This window comes from Hyperolius riggenbachi, chromosome 3, assembly GCF_040937935.1.
Source record: "Hyperolius riggenbachi isolate aHypRig1 chromosome 3, aHypRig1.pri, whole genome shotgun sequence".
NCBI lineage: Eukaryota > Metazoa > Chordata > Amphibia > Anura > Hyperoliidae > Hyperolius > Hyperolius riggenbachi.
In genome coordinates, this window is record NC_090648.1 from 441,262,904 (window position 1) to 441,285,279 (window position 22,376).

At 41.7% G+C, this 22,376-nt stretch overlaps 1 protein-coding gene across 1 annotated transcript in view; it reads left to right on the forward strand.

Moving 5' to 3' along the window:
- DIAPH1 (diaphanous related formin 1) overlaps window positions 1-22,376 on the forward strand; it is a 239,636-nt gene that overhangs the window by 107,275 nt on the left and 109,985 nt on the right. Inside the window, exon 2 of the mRNA XM_068277775.1 lies at window positions 20,414-20,440. Coding sequence (XP_068133876.1) covers window positions 20,414-20,440 — 27 coding nt within the window. The remainder of the gene's footprint in view (window positions 1-20,413; window positions 20,441-22,376) is intronic.

Genomic DNA, 22,376 nt, shown 5'->3' on the forward strand with positions numbered 1-22,376 from the left:
GTCCCTCAGAGGGGATCACAATCTAATCGCTACCATAGTCATGTGTGTGTGTGTGTGTATGTATGTATGCATCGTGTAGTGTATGTATCGGAGTCTAGGGCCAATTCAGGGGGAAACCAATTAACGTATCTGTATTTTTTTTTGGGGGGGGAATATGGGAGGACACTGGAGTGCCTGGAGAAAACCCATGGGGAGAACATACAAACTCTGTGTAGGTAGTGCTCTGGTTGGGATTCGAACTAGGAACCCAGTGCTACAAGGCGTGAGTGATGACGACTATGCCTTCTGCTGCCCCATGTTTGTTTCACGTGTGTGATTCCAATGCTACTGAAGCCTGAGAGATCAGCACAGCAATGTTGTATAACCATGTGCTACCTCTTTGTCTGTCACCCCTTGTTAATACAATAAATCATAATAAAGAGACAGCCAGGCAACTGGTATTGTTTAAAAATAAACATGGCAGCCTCCGTATGTCTCTCATTTCAATAGTACTTTAGTCATGGCAGTCGTGATGCCTCAAGTTAAAGCAGGATTCTGTGAATTGTCATGTGATTGTTGTCTAATACCTGTACAGGTGACTAGTCTATGCAGAAGTAGGTTATTTTGGTGCACAACACTGATCGCTGTCCTAGCAGCAATGCTATGCTGCGCACCCCACGTAACGTTAATGCGGGGCTCCGGCAGTTGCCAGACCCCGAATCACATCTCCCTCCGAGTTGTGCTAACTCAGAGGGGGAATAATCTTCAAAGCTGCCTGGGAGTTTACCGACAGCGCAGAGAGCCGTCATTCAGCTCACCCCGCGCCAAACTGCCGGACGCCCAAATTATATGTACTTGTCTATCTTCAGACTTCCATCCCCCCCACCCCTTTACAGTTTGCTCCTCTTTGTGGATAAGCAAAGGTCGTATCGCTCCTGCTGAGTATGGCCGCCCCTGCGCAGTAGCTTTAGAGCCTATTTTGGGCAATGCGCCCGCGCTTGTACACAGCCTGGGAGGCAACTGCACACAGAATTTAGGTTTACGGGCGTAGCAATCTGAACGATTCTGCTGAAATCTGATCGACGTGTAATGTGTGCAGATATGCGGTGCCTTGATTACTGCTCCCAGATTGATTTTTTTTCCTTTAAAGAGAAACTCCAACCTAGAATTGAACTTTATCCCAATCAGTAGCTGATACCCCCTTTTACATGAGAAATATGATTTTCACAAACAGACCATCAGGGGGCGCTGTATGACTGATTTTGTGCTGAAACCCCTCCCACAAGAAGCTCTGAGTACCGCGGTACTCTGGGCAAACTGCCACAATGTAACAAGGTTCACATGGACTGTCTCTAACAGCCAAAACAGCTAGGAGCAGCTACATAACCTGCCCACAGTAACAATGTCACCATGTAATACATGTCAGAATGTGAATCTGGGAGAGGAAAGATTTTACAATGAGCAAACACTGACTAAATCATTTATCCATAATTATGGTAAAAAATGAAGCACTTTTTTTTACCACATTATTTTCACTGGAGTTCCTCTTTAACGTCCCGTGAGAAGCTTGTCTCATTGGACCACAGCCATGGGCGTTGCTACACTGGGGCACGCTAGGGCACTGGCCTTCCCTGGGAATCCCTGTGCCCCTCTGAATTTTAAAGCTGGAGCAGCCACTGACCACAGTCAATCCCTCCTGTGCGGCAACCTACAGATTTATACAGTGGTACATTAACTTGTGTAACTTGATTTTTCTCAATGGATTTTATTTTTTTGTTCTGTACTAGTTCTAGAACTTCCTGGAAAAATAAATCCCATTTTAGGTCATGTTTGTGCCTAAATATTTACAGATCAGACCGGTTCACAATCTTTATTGTGATTGGGCTCGTGCGGATCTTGGTTTCATTCAGAGCCACTAATGGTGTACTGCTGCTTGCTTGTTTCTTTCCATTACAGCAGATTTAACTAGAAAGAGGCAGAGACAGAGTTTTCAGCTGAGGAAGACAGACTGTTCTACATTGAACTGAAAATAGTAGTTCTATATTTTGATGGAAGCGCTGTGTGCCTGGATTGCCTTATTAAGCAGTTCACAGATGTGGAAATGCCTCATTGAAAAAAAACTAACATAAGAGGAGGTAATATGTTTTTTTGAACTGCCTTGCGGTTTCCTGCCTTCCAATACTGCTTGTACATGAGTAATCACACTGTGCTCTTCCTGTTTCACTTTTCAGGCCCACGCCCTGCCTTCTCCTTGCACAGCGGGTTCCAAGTCTACAGATGATGTGATACTTTTGTCAGGTTAGCTGTAGTCCATAATCTGACAATTTCCCAGCTGTCTTGCTGATCCTGTTTCTCTAAGGCTTTGTTCACATCTAAAATCCAAGTCGCTGATGCCAGCAATTTTCGTTCCCGCTACCCCCCCCCTTTCGCCGTACCACTGTGTCAGGAAGTTTTTCACTTCCTGACGTCAATCGCCAGATAATTGTCGGATAAAGCGATTTGTGAGCGTTTTGCACATTTCCTGTACCTTTCATTGTAGCAAAATCGCCCGAAAATGGTACATGCAGCACTTTGCTGAACGGAAAGCGGCCCCAACGTGCTGATATGAACTATCCCATAAGGATTCATTGCACTAGCGATTTCAGGGCGTTTTTAAAAATCACCGGCGGTCAAAAAAACGCAAAACGCCCTAGGTGTGAACAAGCCCTAATAGTTTCATACACTGACCTACAACACTTATGAGCAGGGCTCCCCAAACGTTTTAGGTCGAGGGCCAGAACAACATTCTTCAGATTGCTGGAGGGCCGGAACATACATAAAATTATGTTGAAAAACATTATATTGAATCTAGGAATTCCCCCCCCCCCCCAATCATGCCCGGAGGAGAGCTCCCAGCAGCAGCAGTACCTAGAAATCCCCGGGCCCCCCTGAAAAAAAAAAATCGGCTGCATAGATAAGGGTCCCGGCCGGTAACAAAGGGGTCGCAGTGGTTCAGGATAGCCTCTGCATCACTGAGGTAAGTATTACATTTTTTGGGGTGGAGAACATCACAGCTGTACTCTGAAGGAGTATTGTAAGGGTATTAAAAAATGAGTTTCTTACCTGGGGCTTCTAATGCCCCAGCCTCCCCCCCCCACAGACGTCCTGTGCTTGCACCAGGACAAAACTAATCTCTGGTCCCCGCCGCCGGCTTACTTCTGGAATATACCACTTTAATGCCGCAAGTCACTCCGCCTGCGCAGCCCTCACGGCGCGTCCTCTCTCCGGCTGACGTCACCTGGAGTGTACTGCGCAAGCCTGACTTGCGACATTAAAGCTGAAAACTCCAGAATTGAGCCGGCGGCAGGGACCGGAGAATTGTTTACTCCTGGTGCGGGCACAGTACAACTGCGGGGGAGGGGGGGGGGGTTTAGAAGCTCTAGGAAAGTTGAACTTATTTTTATAATACCCCTACAGCGAAAGATATGGATTTTTCCTTTTAAAATCATACCAGTTGCCTGACTCTCCTGCTGATCCTGTGTCTCTAATGCTTTTAGCCACAACCCCTCAACAAGCATGCAGATCAGGTGACCTGACTGAAGTCAGATTGGGTTAGCTGCATGCTTGTTTCAGGTGTGTGATTCAGCCACTACTGCAGCCAAAGAGATCATGACTGCCAAGCAACTGTATTGTTTAAAAGGAAACATCCATATACCTCTCAGTTAAGGTTCCCTTTAACCGCTTCTGGACCAATGTAGTTGGAATCTACGTCCTGCTGTAGGCTATGCGGCTCTGACGAGGATGTAGATTCCAACTGTTCACAGCCGCGCACTCGCGCCATTCTTGCCGCTGTTCCATTGCTGCACCCGCTGGCTCTGCTTTCACTCCCTCACTTTGTTGTCTCAGGAGCCCCCACTTTAAATGCAGATCTAGAGTTTGCCATAAATACCTCCTGAGTGAAGATATTCCAGATTGCAGCCACTCTCACTGTGAATAACCACTTTCTAACTAGATGGCAAAAACTTTTCATCCATGTACAGAGCATATCCCCTTGTGTCCCCCCCCCCCCCCCCCCTTCGATCCTCCCCATGTCAGGAAATTGCAATTGTGCCATCCCACTCAAAACTTTACGATCACTCCATAATAGTGAAAATCACAATCACATTGCACCTCAGTTGCATTTTCGATTTTCAGTGTTTACGGGCCCTTATTGAGTGGTAATAATATAGTGAAAAAATGATTATTATTGATTTATAAAGCGCCAACATATTCTGTGTTGCTGAAAACTGGCCACAAGGTCAAGTTGTCATATGGTTCTGTTATGTCAGCCTAAATGTGGCAATGCTTTGAATAGGTTTTCCTATCACACAAGCATCTTTGTATTGTGATGGTATTTTTTTTTTTTTTTTTTTCTGCAAAGTGTGTTTGCGTTTGTGTGATGACTGGTTGTTTGGCACCCTCATGTGGATGACTGTAGATACTACAAGCTTGCTTGGAAGAGTCCTAATAAAAATACCAGTAGTAAGAACGATTTGTTAATACTATATTCAATGTAAGACAATGGTTCCTTCACTACTAATACCCCCACAGCATGAAAGCTGATTACACAGCATGCTCCTCTGACATCATCAGGGATGGACATTCAATTCATTGGTACCTAAAGAAGAAATGAATTGCCTGCTGACATGGACTAAAGTTAAATACCACTTTTAATTTAATAAAAGAAAAAGCCAGCTATATTTTGTTGCCAAGATTGTATTTAAAGGGAACCCGAGGTGAGAGGTACATGGAGGTTTTCATATTTATTTTCTTGTAAATAATGCCAGTTCCCTGGAAGCCCTGTTAATTTTCTGGCACAAGTAGTGTGTGATTCAAAACCCTGGAACAAGCATATGGCTGATCCAGTAAAACCGGTATTGTCGGGCGTTTTGTCAATGTTTGTATAACTTGTTTAAAAATAAATATAAAATCAAAAATGTAAATGTAACGCTCCTGGGAAAATAGGAGGAGCTAAAATACAAACATACGCCTAACTGTGTGAGCTTGTTTTCCGAGGTTTTACAGTACTGGTTTAAACATGCAAATAAATGTGGACCAATTTATAAAAATATCAATTTAATATCGAATAAATATTACAATATCAAAACAATATAATATTGCACTTTTGATATAAAACAAAACTCATAAGGTCATTCTTATAATAAGCAATGAGCTGGATAATAATTTCAGTAAAACAACAAAATGGCTGTTATCAAAATCAAAATGGCTGCTATCAAAAACAAAATGGTGGCTATCAAAAACAAAATGGTGGTTATCAAAAGTCAAAATTGCGCAGTCCAAAATCAAAAATGCGCTATCCAAAATAAACTGGCTGATGTCAGCTATACCATTCAATATAACAAATTTAGGATGACTCAGTGGATCTGACGACTGGGTGTTGCCCCACAATCGCTATGCAATCAACTATAAATGACAGGAATTTTCCCTCTGTCTACACTTTAACCTCCGCTGGCCTGTGTTACTACACAGAGCAGGCGGGTAAAATACATATAATTTTGGAATAAGATATCTATTGAGTCGTCCTAAATTTGGCTAGGTGTGGCTTGCACATGCTGCGGCAAAGTATCAAAATATCTAGAGGAGGTGGCTTGAAAGGTCTAGTTTTTTTATCCAAGACTGAGTTAAACAGCCAGTTATCAATGAACATATGGTAGAACTTAGGTGAGTTGTTTCCAACTTGCAACTTTGGAAAAGCTCACCCCTTTTTAAAATATCAACCAATGAAATTCAATCAATACATCATATGTTCAGATATTCTGCGCTGTAATAAGCCGTCTAACTAACAAGAAAATCAGAACTGGGTTCAAGTATAGTCACCAAGATGGCCTCTGGGCGTGTTCCTCTTAGGCGTGGCTGTGTTCAGATGGCATGAATCCTCTATGTCCTGGTCTGCTCAGATCTCTTGATGGTCTGATTCCTCTCATTGAATGACCCCTCTCATCTTATTCCCCTCACTACCTATGGTCCTGCCCAGGAGATTAAATCTTCTAGCCTATCACTGGGCAGTGGGAGTGACCAATGGGAGCTTTCTGTGACTAATCTTTAACCCAAGTGTAATACTGGCTTTCACCCTTTGTAGGTGCTGTTGGCTAACTAATCACAGACTTACTGGGATATTTGGCAAACTAAAAACAAAAATCATGTTTTATTATAACCCAACAGTGAATAAATCAATGTTATAATTCCTCTATGGATAGCTGACCTTGCTGGAATCACTGGTTATTATTTATTATACAGTGACCTTTTCTACCATATTTAAGATAGATTGGATTTGATCCAAAAATCATTGGCATGCTTAAAACCACCATGGATCTCTCATTATAACACATTGTGCTGTCTGCAGAGTTTTATATCTCTAACATCATTGTTTAACATACAACACTGGTAAACATATAGCATTTCTATATTATTCTGGATATATTCATTCAGGGAATCTTTATATTAACACGTATACATTTTCAATAACATTTTCATATTGTTACTGGTTTGCCCAGCTATAAGAAAAATAAAGGTATTTCCTAAGCCTTGTGTTTGTGTCTGGACTTTGGAAACACAAATATTGCATAGAAACCTTGCATGGGTTTTGGTTTCACATTCAATGTAGCCAGGTTTGAGCCATTGTATACAGATATTAGTCCATTTTTAAACACACTATTGTCACTCAGACTCCTCTTGTTTGCTATCTTGTCAAGTGTTTTGACCTAAAACAAAGAATGGTCTGATATCATTGTTCCCAGTAAGGTGAATGAGATTACCTATTGCAAATAGCACTCAGCTGACTGCCTGTTATTCCCAACTAATCTTTCTAGAGGGACACATACTGTGCAATTCAGTATTACTTGGCAATATTATATCGCCATATGAAAATATGCTCTGCCTTTCTCAATGATCAATGTATATATTAACCTACAATCACCATACATTAAAAAGTCTTTGTCTCCTGTACCTTAGGGGAAGGAAATTAATTAGGTTTATTTGTATCTGATCATACACAGTTCAGTTTATTGGAAAAATGATATCCCGCCATATGGAAATCTCGACACATCCCCCTTTTCTTTTGGAATGTTCCAGTGTGTGATCATTTCAAAAGAACAACAAGGATTATTAAACGTTTTTCGTTTTCTTCATTCCCGTGGGAACGCGTTGTGAATAACCTTTATGTTTTGTATTTGTAATCCAAGTACAGAGGGAAATGGACTTTAAAACATTGTCTTCATCATATTGAAGTTCATGTTTCATGCTTCAAGAAAAATAAACTTGGCAAATGATACTCCAGCTGTAAACAAACAGGTTTCCTCTTGTTGCAAAGGTAGCAAACAGCAACTGTAACAGCGATGAACTGCTTTGGCCTTTGGTTCAAATAAAAGGATTTTCCGGATCTGATTCAAGATTTGAATAACTCACTCCTGTGAGTATCTGGTGTGCAACAGGTATCAGACTTGCATCTCCATCAAATGGACCTCGGATACATCAGCTCGTCATTTAACGACACATCGCGGGTTTAGGCTCATCTGGACCCTCTGGGATAGGAACGTCTATCTGGTCATGATGAACTCCGCGGTATCCGGTAACATCATGGATGCTGGACCTGGCACCACACTTGGCTCGGCACTCTTCCCCAAGATTAGGACTGCGTAAAGGATGGCAATCGTCAGGTGGGACATCTTTGCGCCGGATTGGAATCTTTGTGTCCATATGGATTCTAGTAGAGATTAACACATCATTAGGTATACCTGTCAGGAGAAAAATAATTTATTAGCATACATTTCAAGATTGCTCAATTCTCCGCAACTGTGAGCTAGGGTGACATATACGCAGTTGATTAATATGTACCCATTTTTCAACAAAGTCATCCCCCTTAGGGATTTTAACCTTATACACTACAGGAGACAACTTATCGGTGATTGGATATGGGCCCTTCCATGAAGGTAGGAACTTCTTCTCCTTTACCTGGTCTCTGGCGAAATTGTACAGATACACCTTATCGTCCACCTGATACTCCTTTTGCGTAGTTTTGAGGTCATAGTACGTTTTCGTACTGACTGCGGCTTTTTCGATGTTTCTTTGAGCAAATGCGAAGGCATGCTGGAGGTGTCTGCGTAAGTTCTCCACATATTGATGTGCAGTAGTTGCATTCATCAAATTGTGATCCGTGGTTTTGTAAAGCAAATGTTGGGGTAACACCATCTTTCTACCTGTGAGCATCTCAAATGGAGAAAGTTTGGTTGCTGCGCTTGGAGTAGCTCTAATAGCCATAAGAACTAGTGGCAGCTTGACATCCCAGTCTTTACCTGATTCGCTAACAAATTTTTTCAGGATATTTACAATGGATTGATTGTAACGCTCCACTCCACCACTAGAGGCTGGTCGGTAAGCTATGTGGAGCTTCCGTTTTACCCCTAGGATTTCCCACATTTTGGTCATTACTTCACTGGTGAAGTGACTTCCGCGATCGGATTCGATACGCTGGGGAAGACCAAATCGGGAAAATATGTGGTTAATGAGTAGGGATGCGCACACACTAGAACTGCATGTTTTACTCGGTAGACATTCTACCCATTTAGTGAACAGGCATGTTACGGTTAACATATACCGGTTTCCTTTTGAGGACGTTGTTACTGGACCAATAAAATCGATCTGGATGTCTGACCATGGCATAGCTATGCCTCTTCATCAGCGGTGCCCTGTGAGTGGGACCTTGTGGCTGGAATTGAGGGCATATCAAGCACCCTTGACAATATGTCCTGACATCCTGTAACATGTGTGGCCAGTAAGCGTAGTCTCTTAATAACTCATACGTTATTTTCTCTCCTCGATGACCAGCTGTGGGGGCATCATGAGCATGTTGCAACATCAAACCCCGATATGCTGCGGGTACTACCCATTGCGTAATACCATTTTTCGAGGTTCGTATCAGCAATCCATCCTGTAATGAAAATTGTGACACACCTTTCATCAGAATACGTAATTCTTCGTTGTCACTGCAGTCTTCCACGGTGATGGGATAATCATGTGGACTTCCAATATGTTTATAAAACAAACCAATAATGGGATCCCCCTTTTGGCTCGCAATGAGATCCTCATTAGGAGAATCTTGACTCCACATTGCTACACTGGGTTGAGACTCCTTTTGGGCCTGCCCCCTAGTGGTGACATTTACTTCGATAGTTCCCATGAGGTCATTGATATCGAAGATTTCACCATCAATGGCTGCTTTCTTAGCGAGGGAATCTGCTAGATCGTTCCCATCTTTATCAGCGCCAGGGTGTTTCGAATGACCCCTTACCTTTTTCCAATAAATGGTAAGGTCGTGGGTATTAACCAGTTCATCAATTTGACAAAACAATTTACCATGTTTGACTGGCTTTTTGTTACTCCTTGTCATGCTAGTTCTTTTCCAACTGGGAAAATATTCCACAAAACTGTTCCGAACATATTCGGAATCTGTTATCAAAACAAACTCCTTAAGATCATGTTCGATAGCCATTTGTATAGCTTTATACACGGCAGCAAGTTCTGCGACCTGGCTACTTTTGGGACCAATTTTGTATCCCGCAGATATCTCTGGAAATATGTTATTCCATACGATACCGATACCTGCAACCAGCATCTTTTCATCTCCTTCTGTGTGAAAAGAACAGCCATCAACATATGCACATGGTAGTGATTTGCAGTACTCTTCTTCATAGGATTTATATGGAGATAAAGATTGCTCTTCCAGAAAATCGTTTTCTGGTGGCTCATCTTTATGTTCCACATGAGTACAATCATGGAGTTCAGCTAATCCTTGAGCAACTGGATTTTTAGTATCCTGTTTATATTTGATTTCCAGTGGCCATCCCATTAGGGACATTGTCCATGCCGTTATCCTACTGTTTGACAGGTTACCTTCTTTTATTTGATCACTTTGTAAATATTGTAGTGATTGGTGTGCAGTTTCTACAATGATCTTTTCACCTTGAATAAAACTTCTGAAATATTGCAAAGCCCACACAGTTGCTAATAATGCTTTCTCGCAATTATTAAATTTGACTTCAACTGGTGATAGTGATTTACTGGCATAAGCAATTATTTTATTCAGTCTTTCTTGCTTTTGGAAAAGAACTGCACTTACACTCTTGTCGGTAAAACCTGTTTCAACATAGAAGGGTTTACCACCTTCTGGATAAGCAAGGCATGGGGCCTGTATGAGTTTTGTTTTAAGCTCAGATACAGCTTGTTTATGGCACTCATTCCATTCCCATTGTACTCCTTTCTTTAGCAGCTGCAATAGCGGCTTTGTAATCTCAGCATAGTTATCTATGAACTTGCGAGAATAATTCATCATCCCCAGGAATGATCTCAGTTCCTTGAGATTTGTGGGGGACTTCGTATTTTTGATTGCTTCCACTTTCTTTTTCTGTGGATTAATTCCTTCTGCAGTAATTTCATGTCCTAGGAAATTTACTTTAGATCGGCACCATTGAGCTTTCTGTAGGGAAAGTTTAACACCTGCTTCTCTTAGTTGATTTAATACATATCTCAACTCTGAAATATGTTCCTCAAAGATTGTACTTTTGATAAGGATATCATCGACATAAGTTAGGGTACCTCGTTCTGCTGCATCAGGCATTGCTTTGTGCATAAACACAGCAAATTCGTGGCCTGCGTTGATGTATCCGAAAGGCGTCCGGGTCCACGCAAATTGTCTATTACCGAATGTGAACGCCAGTTTGTATTGATCCCTTTCATCCACTTTAATTGTCCAATATCCTTGTGCGCAGTCAAGGGCTGTGAATATTTTAGACCCTTGGATTTGCGCCAAGCATTGGTCAATGTATGGTACAGGCCAACCAGACATGTAGACACGTTTGTTTAATTGTCTCAAGTCTGAGCATAGACGGAACTGCCCATTCGGTTTAAGAACTCCGAGTACTGGATGATTGAAGGAACTGTGTACTGGGCGGATAATACCTTTCTTTTCCAGGTTCTTAACAATTTCCGATAATGACTCGTAGGCTGCTAGCGGAAGTCGATATTGTTTGATAAACACAGGGGGTGCGTCTGGATCAGTCAGGATTCTCGTAACATGCAGGTTAGTCTCCCCACAGTCATAAGAGTCCTTGGCAAACATGTCCTGGAAATCCCAGAACAGTTGCCTTAGCTGCTGTCGTTCTGATTCATTAGAACATCCATCAGCTATAGAGAGTTGTTCTTCTACCCGTTCCTGAAATTCTGGGAAAATCTCAGGTTGACCTACCTCATAAGCTTCTTCAAGCCTATTAGTTAAGTCATTTGGGGTGTAACATGCTTGATCCTTACCCTGCTGGAGTGTTTGATACTCACTTTCATTGATTTCATGGTTGAAAATCAATGATGTTTCCTCGACATGACATGTACCTTCCTCAGGACTGAAAGGATAAACAGAGTGTATGCTGAACAATCCTTCAGGTGTTGAGAAATATTGTTGGTCCACTATTTGTTCTTCTGTCAAATATTCATCAGGTATTATTCCAATGACTTCATTTTGGAATCCAAAAGTGTAATATTCTGAGTCAATGGCTAAGCCAATCATTGTATCCTCCTGTAACGTGATACTATGAGGGCTCATGTTTTGCATGACCATATATAATGGTTCCTGATGAATATTTATTAGGGGAATTGGTTTTACCTTCAACCCCAATTGTTGCATCCGATTGGATAAACAAATCAAGGCATCTGCATTTCTCATCTTTTGACCCTTCTTTACTCGAATGGGTAAAAGAAATGATTTGCAACCTTCAGGGATTTTTACTTTTTCAACGACAGTGATATCCACTGCATATGGTATCCGCTGTCCCCATCTCAGTGCTTGTTCTCTATCCTGGAATTCCTCTGGGTTTCCGGATAATTTGGACCACAGAACATCATTAACCAGATCAACCTGTATGGCAAATCGGTGAATAATGTCGTTTCCTAAGTACATTTGGTACTGTGGTTCCTTTAACACACTGAAGACATGTTTTGCAGATTTGTTTCCTAGAGACACAGATAAAATGCATTTTGCAATCACATTATGACTCTGGTTATCGTTATCCAGATCATGGATCCATTCCTGTGTGGAAATAAATTTGATCACCTGAGGGTCTGTTACCTGCTTCAGCAGTCCTAGGCTTATGTAGCTGGCCTCAGATTTGAGATCCAACTTGGCATATTTTACCCGAGCAATATTATTTACCTGCACGGGAACCAGCACATTATCATTGATTTTCTCGATTTCAACCAATGCCTGTGTATGCTTGGTTATGCCTGCCACTTCCTGGTTTCCCCCTTTAAAGGAAATAGTTAACACATCCTCTTCAAGGACTATCTTTTCAATCTTATCCTTTCGGATATTTATGATGTGAAAAACAGTGTTAGCATTTTCCTCGGGTTTACCGTTTTTCAGGATCGTGACTTCTGGTATCTGACTGTTCCGGAAATGGATTTCAACAGAGTTAGGCCTTTCCTCAATCATATGGCAGCTGCGTTGCAGTTGTGCATTGCTGGAGCGCTCAAAAGCAATTGGAATATTGACTTGAGCCCATATTGCTTCATTAATGAAGTCAATTATGGAATTTAGTCGTTTGAGCAAATCGATTCCAATGATCAATCTATCATATGGAAGATCAACAATCAAAGTTGGATGTTTAATGACCTTTTTACCGATCTTATATGTCAGCCAGGATGTGCCTTTTACTTGTAAACTATTACCACCAACGCTTATCAGCGCACCGTCAAAGGCTTTTAATCTTGGCTTCCTTTGTGATGAATCCAAGATCTGCTGGTAATAGTTAAAAGACAGAATAGTAACCTGGGAACCGGTATCCAGTAAACCTGGGATCGGTCCGATACATCCATCTTGTAGATGGGTATCGATAAAATACCGGCCATCTACCTGTTCAAGATTGCAAAGAAAATTGGAATGTTTTTCCATTTGTTGCTTCAGAGAATGATCTCTCTGTAGCGTCAGGGTATTAGGAACTTGTTCCTCCTGATTCTGCCTGCAAGGCATTTGGGTTCCCATGGATTCTACCAATGGGACAATCTGAACAGAGGGTACTTCACGCTCTGGCTCACATGACACAGTATCACACATTTGTGGTGAAATATCAAGCACATTAGACTTCCCTTCCTCGACCTGGGGTAGGTCGGTACATTGCACATCATTTTCATTAACCGTATTGAGTACTGCCATATCCATCTCCGTGCAGTGATTTGTCTCGGTTTCCTTTAATTGGCAGAGCTGGGCCCTGCCTCCCCAGCTAAAAAATCCTCATGCTGTCTTCCTGCAGATCCCTGAGCCAACTTACCCATCATGTCACTCAATTTGTTCACTTGATCAACAAGCTGATCAAACCTATTAGGTCGGCGAGGGTTCTGGTTCCTGGGATCATATCTGTTCCCTGCGGGTGATCCACTCCTAGGTGAGTTAGGTGGTGATCTACCCCTAGGTGAATTAGGTGGGTGCTGTCTCCTTTCCCACTGCTGCCTGGGTCGGTTATCCCATTGTCTATATCTTTGGGGACGTCTGTACCCCTGGGGTTCTCTATATCCCTGGTAACCTCTATACCTTTGACTACCCTGGTTTCCTTGGTAACCCTGGTATCCTTGATACCTGCGATTGAACCGAGGACGGTAGACCTGGTTCTCAGAACCTGAGCTATCCCTATCTGACCCTTTAGGATTTTGTGGTCTGTTTTGATTAGGGTTTTGTTGCTGTCTTTGGCCCTGCTGGATAGGTACTTTTGCAGGAGGTATTTTCTTCTGCTGGGATTCAAGGTTTAGGTCCGCTTTCACTTTGGTTTCTTCTACTCTGCGCTCTGGGTACTTTTTGTTGTTTCTCCCACTTACATTGGAACTCCCACTGATGTTGAACAGCAGTGTCGCTGAGGTAACCATTTTCTCTAGGGAGTTTCCGAAGTCTAACTCATTGGCCATGCTTAACTTTATTTGGGTAGGCAATGCATCGTAATATGCCTGTTTAAAATCAAGAGACTCCCAGTTAGGATTCCGATATGCCAAACTGTAAGAGTTTTTTAGCACAGAAAGGAATTCTCGGGGGCTCTGATCGGGTCGACAAGTAAGTCGATACGCATCTCGTTTTGCTTCTGAGATAGTGCGATACGGCCCAAACTCCAGCTTCACTTCGTGTGAAACTGCTTGCCATCTAATGATACCTCGCTCCTTAAATGAGGTGAAATAGTGGCGGTATCTGTCATCAAAAACCCATGGGAGAAATCTGATTTTGTCTGCTTCAGACAGATTTAAAGAGTCCATAGTGGATTCATACAACTCCATGTGGGATGCTATTTGCGCTGAACCCTTTTTAGTGAACTTTGGCACAGCGGTGTTTAAGAATTTTATGATGCTGGCCGAGCTCTGTTTTTCTTGGGGGTACTGATTATTTCCCCTATTTGACTCCCCCCTATACGTACCTTTCCCCCTTCTTGGGATAGGGCTGGATTCTCGCTTTCTCTCCTCAGCCTCCAATTCATCTGAATCAATATCAGCAAGGGAGTCGTGACCTTTATGGGAATCATCATGCCTAGGGGCCCTCATTTGCATATCTCTCTCTGGAGAGGAATCCAAATGTTGATCTTTAGGGACCCTTGTACTGTCATCGATTATGGTATTCATAGTCTTACATACCGTCTCCATACGATCCAACATGCCTTGCCATTTTAGGTCATATGGAGTGAGTATTGGCGGGCAAGGGCTGGATGATCTATCGAGTCTACCTGCCTGTTGGATTTTGAAGTACTGCTGTTGTAGTTCTTCAAAATCCTGTTTAAGTCTGCGATGCGCTTCACGATTCCGTTCGGCGTCTCTTTCCAGACTTTTGATCGCTACCTCCCTGTCTGAAATATTAATCATTAATTGGTCTCTATCAGCCCTTATAATTTGAAGATCTGATTCCACATCCCGTAACTGGGAGTTCAATGATTGGACGTCTCCCTCTGTTCCTTGCAATTGGGATCTCAACTGTACAATCTCTTTTTTTCTAGACTGTGCAAGGATATCTACCTCTAATAACCCATATAGAACAGAGGGTAGGGCGCCTAACAACCTCTTCTTCAGTTCGGAATCCGAGGTTATTGTGGTCATACATGAAAGATAATGATCCACCAGACCCTTAGATTGAAATATATGATCAGCTTCCTGTTTTATACTTTTCCTCATTCTGCTTATCCATTCATCTACTTCCTCATTATGTTTTAGTTGTATAAATATAAATTCCACAATTTTTCGGAACGTCTGTTCCAAATGCAGTTCTGAATCACTACCTGTAGCACTCATGATTCAATAGCCAATGCAATAAAACCAGCTCAATAAAACGTTTTTACACTGTTTAAACCAGTAATGGAAAGTAAACGGATCTCACTAGGGCCTCCAATTCTTATGTCGGGCGTTTTGTCAATGTTTGTATAACTTGTTTAAAAATAAATATAAAATCAAAAATGTAAATGTAACGCTCCTGGGAAAATAGGAGGAGCTAAAATACAAACATACGCCTAACTGTGTGAGCTTGTTTTCCGAGGTTTTACAGTACTGGTTTAAACATGCAAATAAATGTGGACCAATTTATAAAAATATCAATTTAATATCGAATAAATATTACAATATCAAAACAATATAATATTGCACTTTTGATATAAAACAAAACTCATAAGGTCATTCTTATAATAAGCAATGAGCTGGATAATAATTTCAGTAAAACAACAAAATGGCTGTTATCAAAATCAAAATGGCTGCTATCAAAAACAAAATGGTGGCTATCAAAAACAAAATGGTGGTTATCAAAAGTCAAAATTGCGCAGTCCAAAATCAAAAATGCGCTATCCAAAATAAACTGGCTGATGTCAGCTATACCATTCAATATAACAAATTTAGGATGACTCAGTGGATCTGACGACTGGGTGTTGCCCCACAATCGCTATGCAATCAACTATAAATGACAGGAATTTTCCCTCTGTCTACACTTTAACCTCCGCTGGCCTGTGTTACTACACAGAGCAGGCGGGTAAAATACATATAATTTTGGAATAAGATATCTATTGAGTCGTCCTAAATTTGGCTAGGTGTGGCTTGCACATGCTGCGGCAAAGTATCAAAATATCTAGAGGAGGTGGCTTGAAAGGTCTAGTTTTTTTATCCAAGACTGAGTTAAACAGCCAGTTATCAATGAACATATGGTAGAACTTAGGTGAGTTGTTTCCAACTTGCAACTTTGGAAAAGCTCACCCCTTTTTAAAATATCAACCAATGAAATTCAATCAATACATCATATGTTCAGATATTCTGCGCTGTAATAAGCCGTCTAACTAACAAGAAAATCAGAACTGGGTTCAAGTATAGTCACCAAGATGGCCTCTGGGCGTGTTCCTCTTAGGCGTGGCTGTGTTCAGATGGCATGAATCCTCTATGTCCTGGTCTGCTCAGATCTCTTGATGGTCTGATTCCTCTCATTGAATGACCCCTCTCATCTTATTCCCCTCACTACCTATGGTCCTGCCCAGGAGATTAAATCTTCTAGCCTATCACTGGGCAGTGGGAGTGACCAATGGGAGCTTTCTGTGACTAATCTTTAACCCAAGTGTAATACTGGCTTTCACCCTTTGTAGGTGCTGTTGGCTAACTAATCACAGACTTACTGGGATATTTGGCAAACTAAAAACAAAAATCATGTTTTATTATAACCCAACAGTGAATAAATCAATGTTATAATTCCTCTATGGATAGCTGACCTTGCTGGAATCACTGGTTATTATTTATTATACAGTGACCTTTTCTACCATATTTAAGATAGATTGGATTTGATCCAAAAATCATTGGCATGCTTAAAACCACCATGGATCTCTCATTATAACACATTGTGCTGTCTGCAGAGTTTTATATCTCTAACATCATTGTTTAACATACAACACTGGTAAACATATAGCATTTCTATATTATTCTGGATATATTCATTCAGGGAATCTTTATATTAACACGTATACATTTTCAATAACATTTTCATATTGTTACTGGTTTGCCCAGCTATAAGAAAAATAAAGGTATTTCCTAAGCCTTGTGTTTGTGTCTGGACTTTGGAAACACAAATATTGCATAGAAACCTTGCATGGGTTTTGGTTTCACATTCAATGTAGCCAGGTTTGAGCCATTGTATACAGATATTAGTCCATTTTTAAACACACTATTGTCACTCAGACTCCTCTTGTTTGCTATCTTGTCAAGTGTTTTGACCTAAAACAAAGAATGGTCTGATATCATTGTTCCCAGTAAGGTGAATGAGATTACCTATTGCAAATAGCACTCAGCTGACTGCCTGTTATTCCCAACTAATCTTTCTAGAGGGACACATACTGTGCAATTCAGTATTACTTGGCAATATTATATCGCCATATGAAAATATGCTCTGCCTTTCTCAATGATCAATGTATATATTAACCTACAATCACCATACATTAAAAAGTCTTTGTCTCCTGTACCTTAGGGGAAGGAAATTAATTAGGTTTATTTGTATCTGATCATACACAGTTCAGTTTATTGGAAAAATGATATCCCGCCATATGGAAATCTCGACAGTATACCTGAGGTATTAGAGACATAGGATCAGGAAGACTGCCAGGCAACCGGTATTGTTTAAAAGGAAATAAATATGGCAGCCTCCATATTCCTCTTACCTCAGGTTCCCTTTAACATGAAATTACTGGTATGTTATTTGCTAGTTAAGAAGTTAGTAAGTCCAGAAGTGGAAGTAGGTTGTTCCACAATAGAAGAGCCTGTCTGCTATAACCACGTGATCAGGCCAGAATATCTCTGTGGATGTATTTTATCCTTTGGTCATGACAAAATGGCTCTCTTGGTAAAGAAACAAAGTCTAGCATGTGTGAAGTATTTCTTTTTTTGTGTACAGACATTTGGTAGAAGTGAAGTACCTGTTACATGAGCAGGTAGTTGAAAATCCTGCAAAGTCCTGACAGTGCTGCATTGTAGCTAGTGTTGCAGGCAGTGTAGTGACAATGTTTGTTCCTTTTTTTTTTTTTTTTTTTTTTTTTTTTGTACAACCTAGCTTGCTGCAGCCTGAAATTGAAAAAAATTAAATTAAATGCATGAAATGTAAACATGAAATCTAAGCAGAATAACAAAATGAAATGAGAAACAGTGTAGACAATCACTTCCGTTACCTTAAATAAACCAGAGCTGTGGGAAAAAGATTTGATACTCACCCACCGCTTCCTCCAGCAGCATAAACCCGTCTGAGTCCCTTGCCGTCCTCCCGCGGTCTGCCCTTCAGCCACTAACTGCCCTGGTAACTGGGTCGTGTTAGTCCGGGTCTACTGTGCATGTGCGGGAGGTCCGTGCATGCGCAGAAGACCCAGACTGGACTCGACTGAGCCTCTTACTGGGGCTGATCGCAGCTGAACGGCAGACCACGGGTGGACAGCGTGGGACTAAGCTGCGGATGGGTATCAAATCTTCTTTTACCCACAGCTCTGGTACACTTTAAAGGGAACCTGAAGTGAGAGGAATACGGAGACTGCCATCTTCATTCTCTAATAAACTACACTAGTCACCTGACTTCTGTGCTGATGCTTCCTCTCACTGGCGCAGAATGAGCATGCCGATCAGATGCTCTGACTCTGGTCTGACTCCACTGGCTGCATGCTTGTTTGTTGCTGGAGCGTGACTCAAATACAGCTAAAGTAAGAAGCTCATTGAAGCGCTGAATAGTAAGGAACCTGGTTAACACTTGTTGGGAATTCTAACTCTCCTTCCTGTACAACATCTGTTTATTTGCTGCACAAATTTTTGGTTTATTTGCTGCTTGAAATGCAGAAGTCAAATATTCATTTCCGAACAGCATGTACTTGCATACAATTTGCAACAACTTTGAATTCTTAGCACCTCATTGACCATCTCCTCATTGACCGTTGACCAAAGGTAGCCAGAAGTGGAAGACATATGGAGGCTGCCATATTTATTTCCATTTACGCAATACCAGTTGTCTGGCGTCCTGCTGATTTTTGGTTGCACTAGAGTCTGAATCACACACTGGAAACAAGCATGCAGCTAATCCAGTCAGACTCAAAGGATCTGATCTGCATGCTTGTTCAGAGTTTATGGATAAAATTATTAGAGGCAGATGATCTGGACAGCCAAGCAATCTGTATTGCTTGGAAATAAAGGCAGCCTCCATATTACTCTCACTACAGGTGTCCTTTAAGAGACAGGAAAGTAGCTTACTATACTATACAAGTGGGTGGAGCAAGACTGCCCCCTCCTAGCATAAGAGTCTCTGGGGAGAGCTCAGTCTCTGTGAAGATGCACTGACCTGTCCACAGGTTTAAATTGAATTATATCTTGTATCCAAAACTGCAGACGGATTACAATTAAACTATCTCTGTTTACTTTGATGTAGAGGAAACATTTATGCGCTGATATTTTTACAGATAAACCTGGCATTGAGCTTTACTGTTAATTATGCATCACATTTTTTCAATAAAAGCTAGTTTCCATTTAAACGCTCAAATTGTGCCTCATGTCCTTCATTTAGGGTTGTGTTGAGAAATCTGTGTTTAAAAGACAACTGAGGTGAGAGGGATATGGAGGCTGCTATATTTTCTTTTTAAGCAATACTAGTTGCCTGACTTTCCTGCTGATTCTCTGCCTCTAATACTTTTAGCCATAGACTCTGAACAAGCATGCAGCAGATCAGGCGTTTCTGACTTTGTCAGATCTGACAAGATTAGCTGCATGCTTGTTTCTGGTTTGATTTAAACGCTGCAGCAGCAAAATAAATCAGCAGGGCTGCCAGGCAACTGATATTGTTTAAAAGGAAATAAATATGGCCGCCTCCATATACTTCTCACCAGGGCTGTGGAGTTGGAGTCAGAGCAATTTTGGTTACCTGGAGTCGATGGTTTCATAAACTGAGGAGTCATATCAGTTTCCGACCAAATACACAGCCCTGGGAAGTATTAGACAAAGGAGTCTAATACAAAGAGCCATTTTTGGTACCTGGAGTCGAAGTTGGTGATTTCATAAACTTAGGAGTTGGAGTCGGATGATTTTTGTACTGACTTCACAGCCCTGCTTTTCACTTCAGTTGTCTTTGAACTCCTGGCTTGGAAGCTGTATACACATTTCTGTTCCTTCCATGCTGTGCTGAATTTTCTGTTTCCACACATATGTCAATGTTGGTGCTCTCTATTTAAATGTTGGTGCTCCCTATTTACATGTCGGTATTCCCAATTTACATGTCGGTTTGCCCTATTTAAATGTTGGTGTTCAGTTAATTCTGTTCTCATATTTATGGTGGAATCTGTGGGTTACGGTAACTGTCTGACTGACTTTGTCTTCTGTTTTTCATTTTACCCTTTTGTCACTCCAGACCTTTAAACGTCTTATGGTTGATGAGGTAAGTGTGGTTTGGTCTGCTGTGCCCTTCTTCTGCTTTTTCCTATTCTTTCATCACTAACTGTTCTGTTGCATGAAGAGCTTTGGCTGAAGTCGACTTCACTTTAATGATCACAACATGGACAAGTCAGATATTCCATTCTATAATGTGTGTAGTTAGCTTCCTAACTAGGGAGATAAATCAGACATATCTTGTGACAGGCACCTTTAGCACACCTTAAAGGTACTGCTAAATCTAGCCACTGAAGAGGGCACATAGTGGATTTAAAGCCAAATGCCAGATTAGTCTGGGCTGAGGTGATTGTTCACGATGGTCTTGGGTGAAAGTTTGAAAAGAATCTGTAAACTTAGAAATGTCCCATAGGGGGTACTTGCATTGGAGGGAGAAGCCTCTGGATCCTAATGAGACATCCCCTGTCCTCTTCCATCACATGGTGGCATCACCAGAAGCCCCCGAATGGAGGGCATGTAAATATTTACCTACTCCAGCGTAGGCGCAGTAGCAACCGAGTCCGCACTACTGTGCAGGTGCAAGTTGCCTGCGCAGTAGAGCGGACCTGATTGAGCTCGGATATTTCTGCCTGAGCCCGTCAGAAAGCCGCTAATGCGCCTGCGCTGGAGTCGGGGAAGGTAAATATTGCTGGCGGTGCTGCACCACAGCTGACGTCCAAATGTGGCTGTGGTTTGGGGTGGCGGGCAGCGCTGCCACCGTGGGACGGACGACGACTGGGAAAGCCTCGTTAGGATCCAGAAGCTTCCCCCTCTCAAGGTAAGTACCCCCTGGGGGACGTTTTTAAGTTTACAGTGTCTCGTTAAAGTGGGATTATACTCCCAAAATTAAAATTTCAGTTACTACTCTTAGTTACATAAAAACATTGAAAGCATTCCCAAGTATTACCTGTGTGTAAAATTGATTATTACTGCAGAGAACAGTACAAGCTTGCTTACCTCTGGTCATCGGCAAAGGCAAGAATCTCCCTGTGCCCGTGTCTCTTCACTCTGCCCCTCCTTTCTGCTGAAAGTGACTGCTGTTGCCAGGGCGATGTAAGTAAAGGGATGGGAGCAGAGTGAAAGCACAAGCTACAGCTGGCAATGATTACATTTGTGGATGACCAGAGATAAGCAAACTTCTACTGCTCTCTGCAGTGAAAATAAATGCTTTTACACACTGGGAATGAAATTTGTTTCACTTGCATTTGGTCATTTGAAAGCGTTATCGGGCGTGGCGGTCAATTTTCATTAAGTGGGCAGGAGATTGATGGCTGTATAGCTTTGTACTGCACCAAGCAATACTGAGCTGGCAGATAGCATTTCAATCAGTGCTCAATGTACTCTTTTTGCCTTAAAGCTGATTAAGTGGTGTGAGGTTGTAGATCAGTTGTCATTACCGGATTTATTTCCAATAGTGGAGTGAGTGATTGATCGCTTGCTGGATTGAGCTACTATTTACCCATGTAGCCCTAAGGGCTGGAACCCACTAGAGTGTTTTTTTTTATTGTTCGGGGAGCAATTTAAATGGCGAATTCCCTAAATTATCTGCCAATGTAAATTGATGGGGCAGATTCCACTAGAGTGATTACGATTGGGCAGCATTTTGGGAGCATTTCAATTCTAATGTATTGTATAAGAGCAGGGAAATCGCTCCCAGAATCACTTGCAAAGCGCTACCACAAATCGCTAGCGATTGTGCTTTGTGGTGGGTCCCAGACCTAATTCAGGACACTTGCAGGACTCTAAATATGAGACACTATGAAAGTAGCGAGGTTGCATAGGCTGTTACTAGTAGGTCGCGCAACAAACCTATTCGTAACGTTTTTCACAACTTACATTTGTGAGAACCAGGTAAGTGTATAAATACCTCAGCTTTTGCCTTGCCAGCCTACTGCTTTTTATAACACACTTACATTGCCTTTAAAAAATAACTTTAACCAAATACT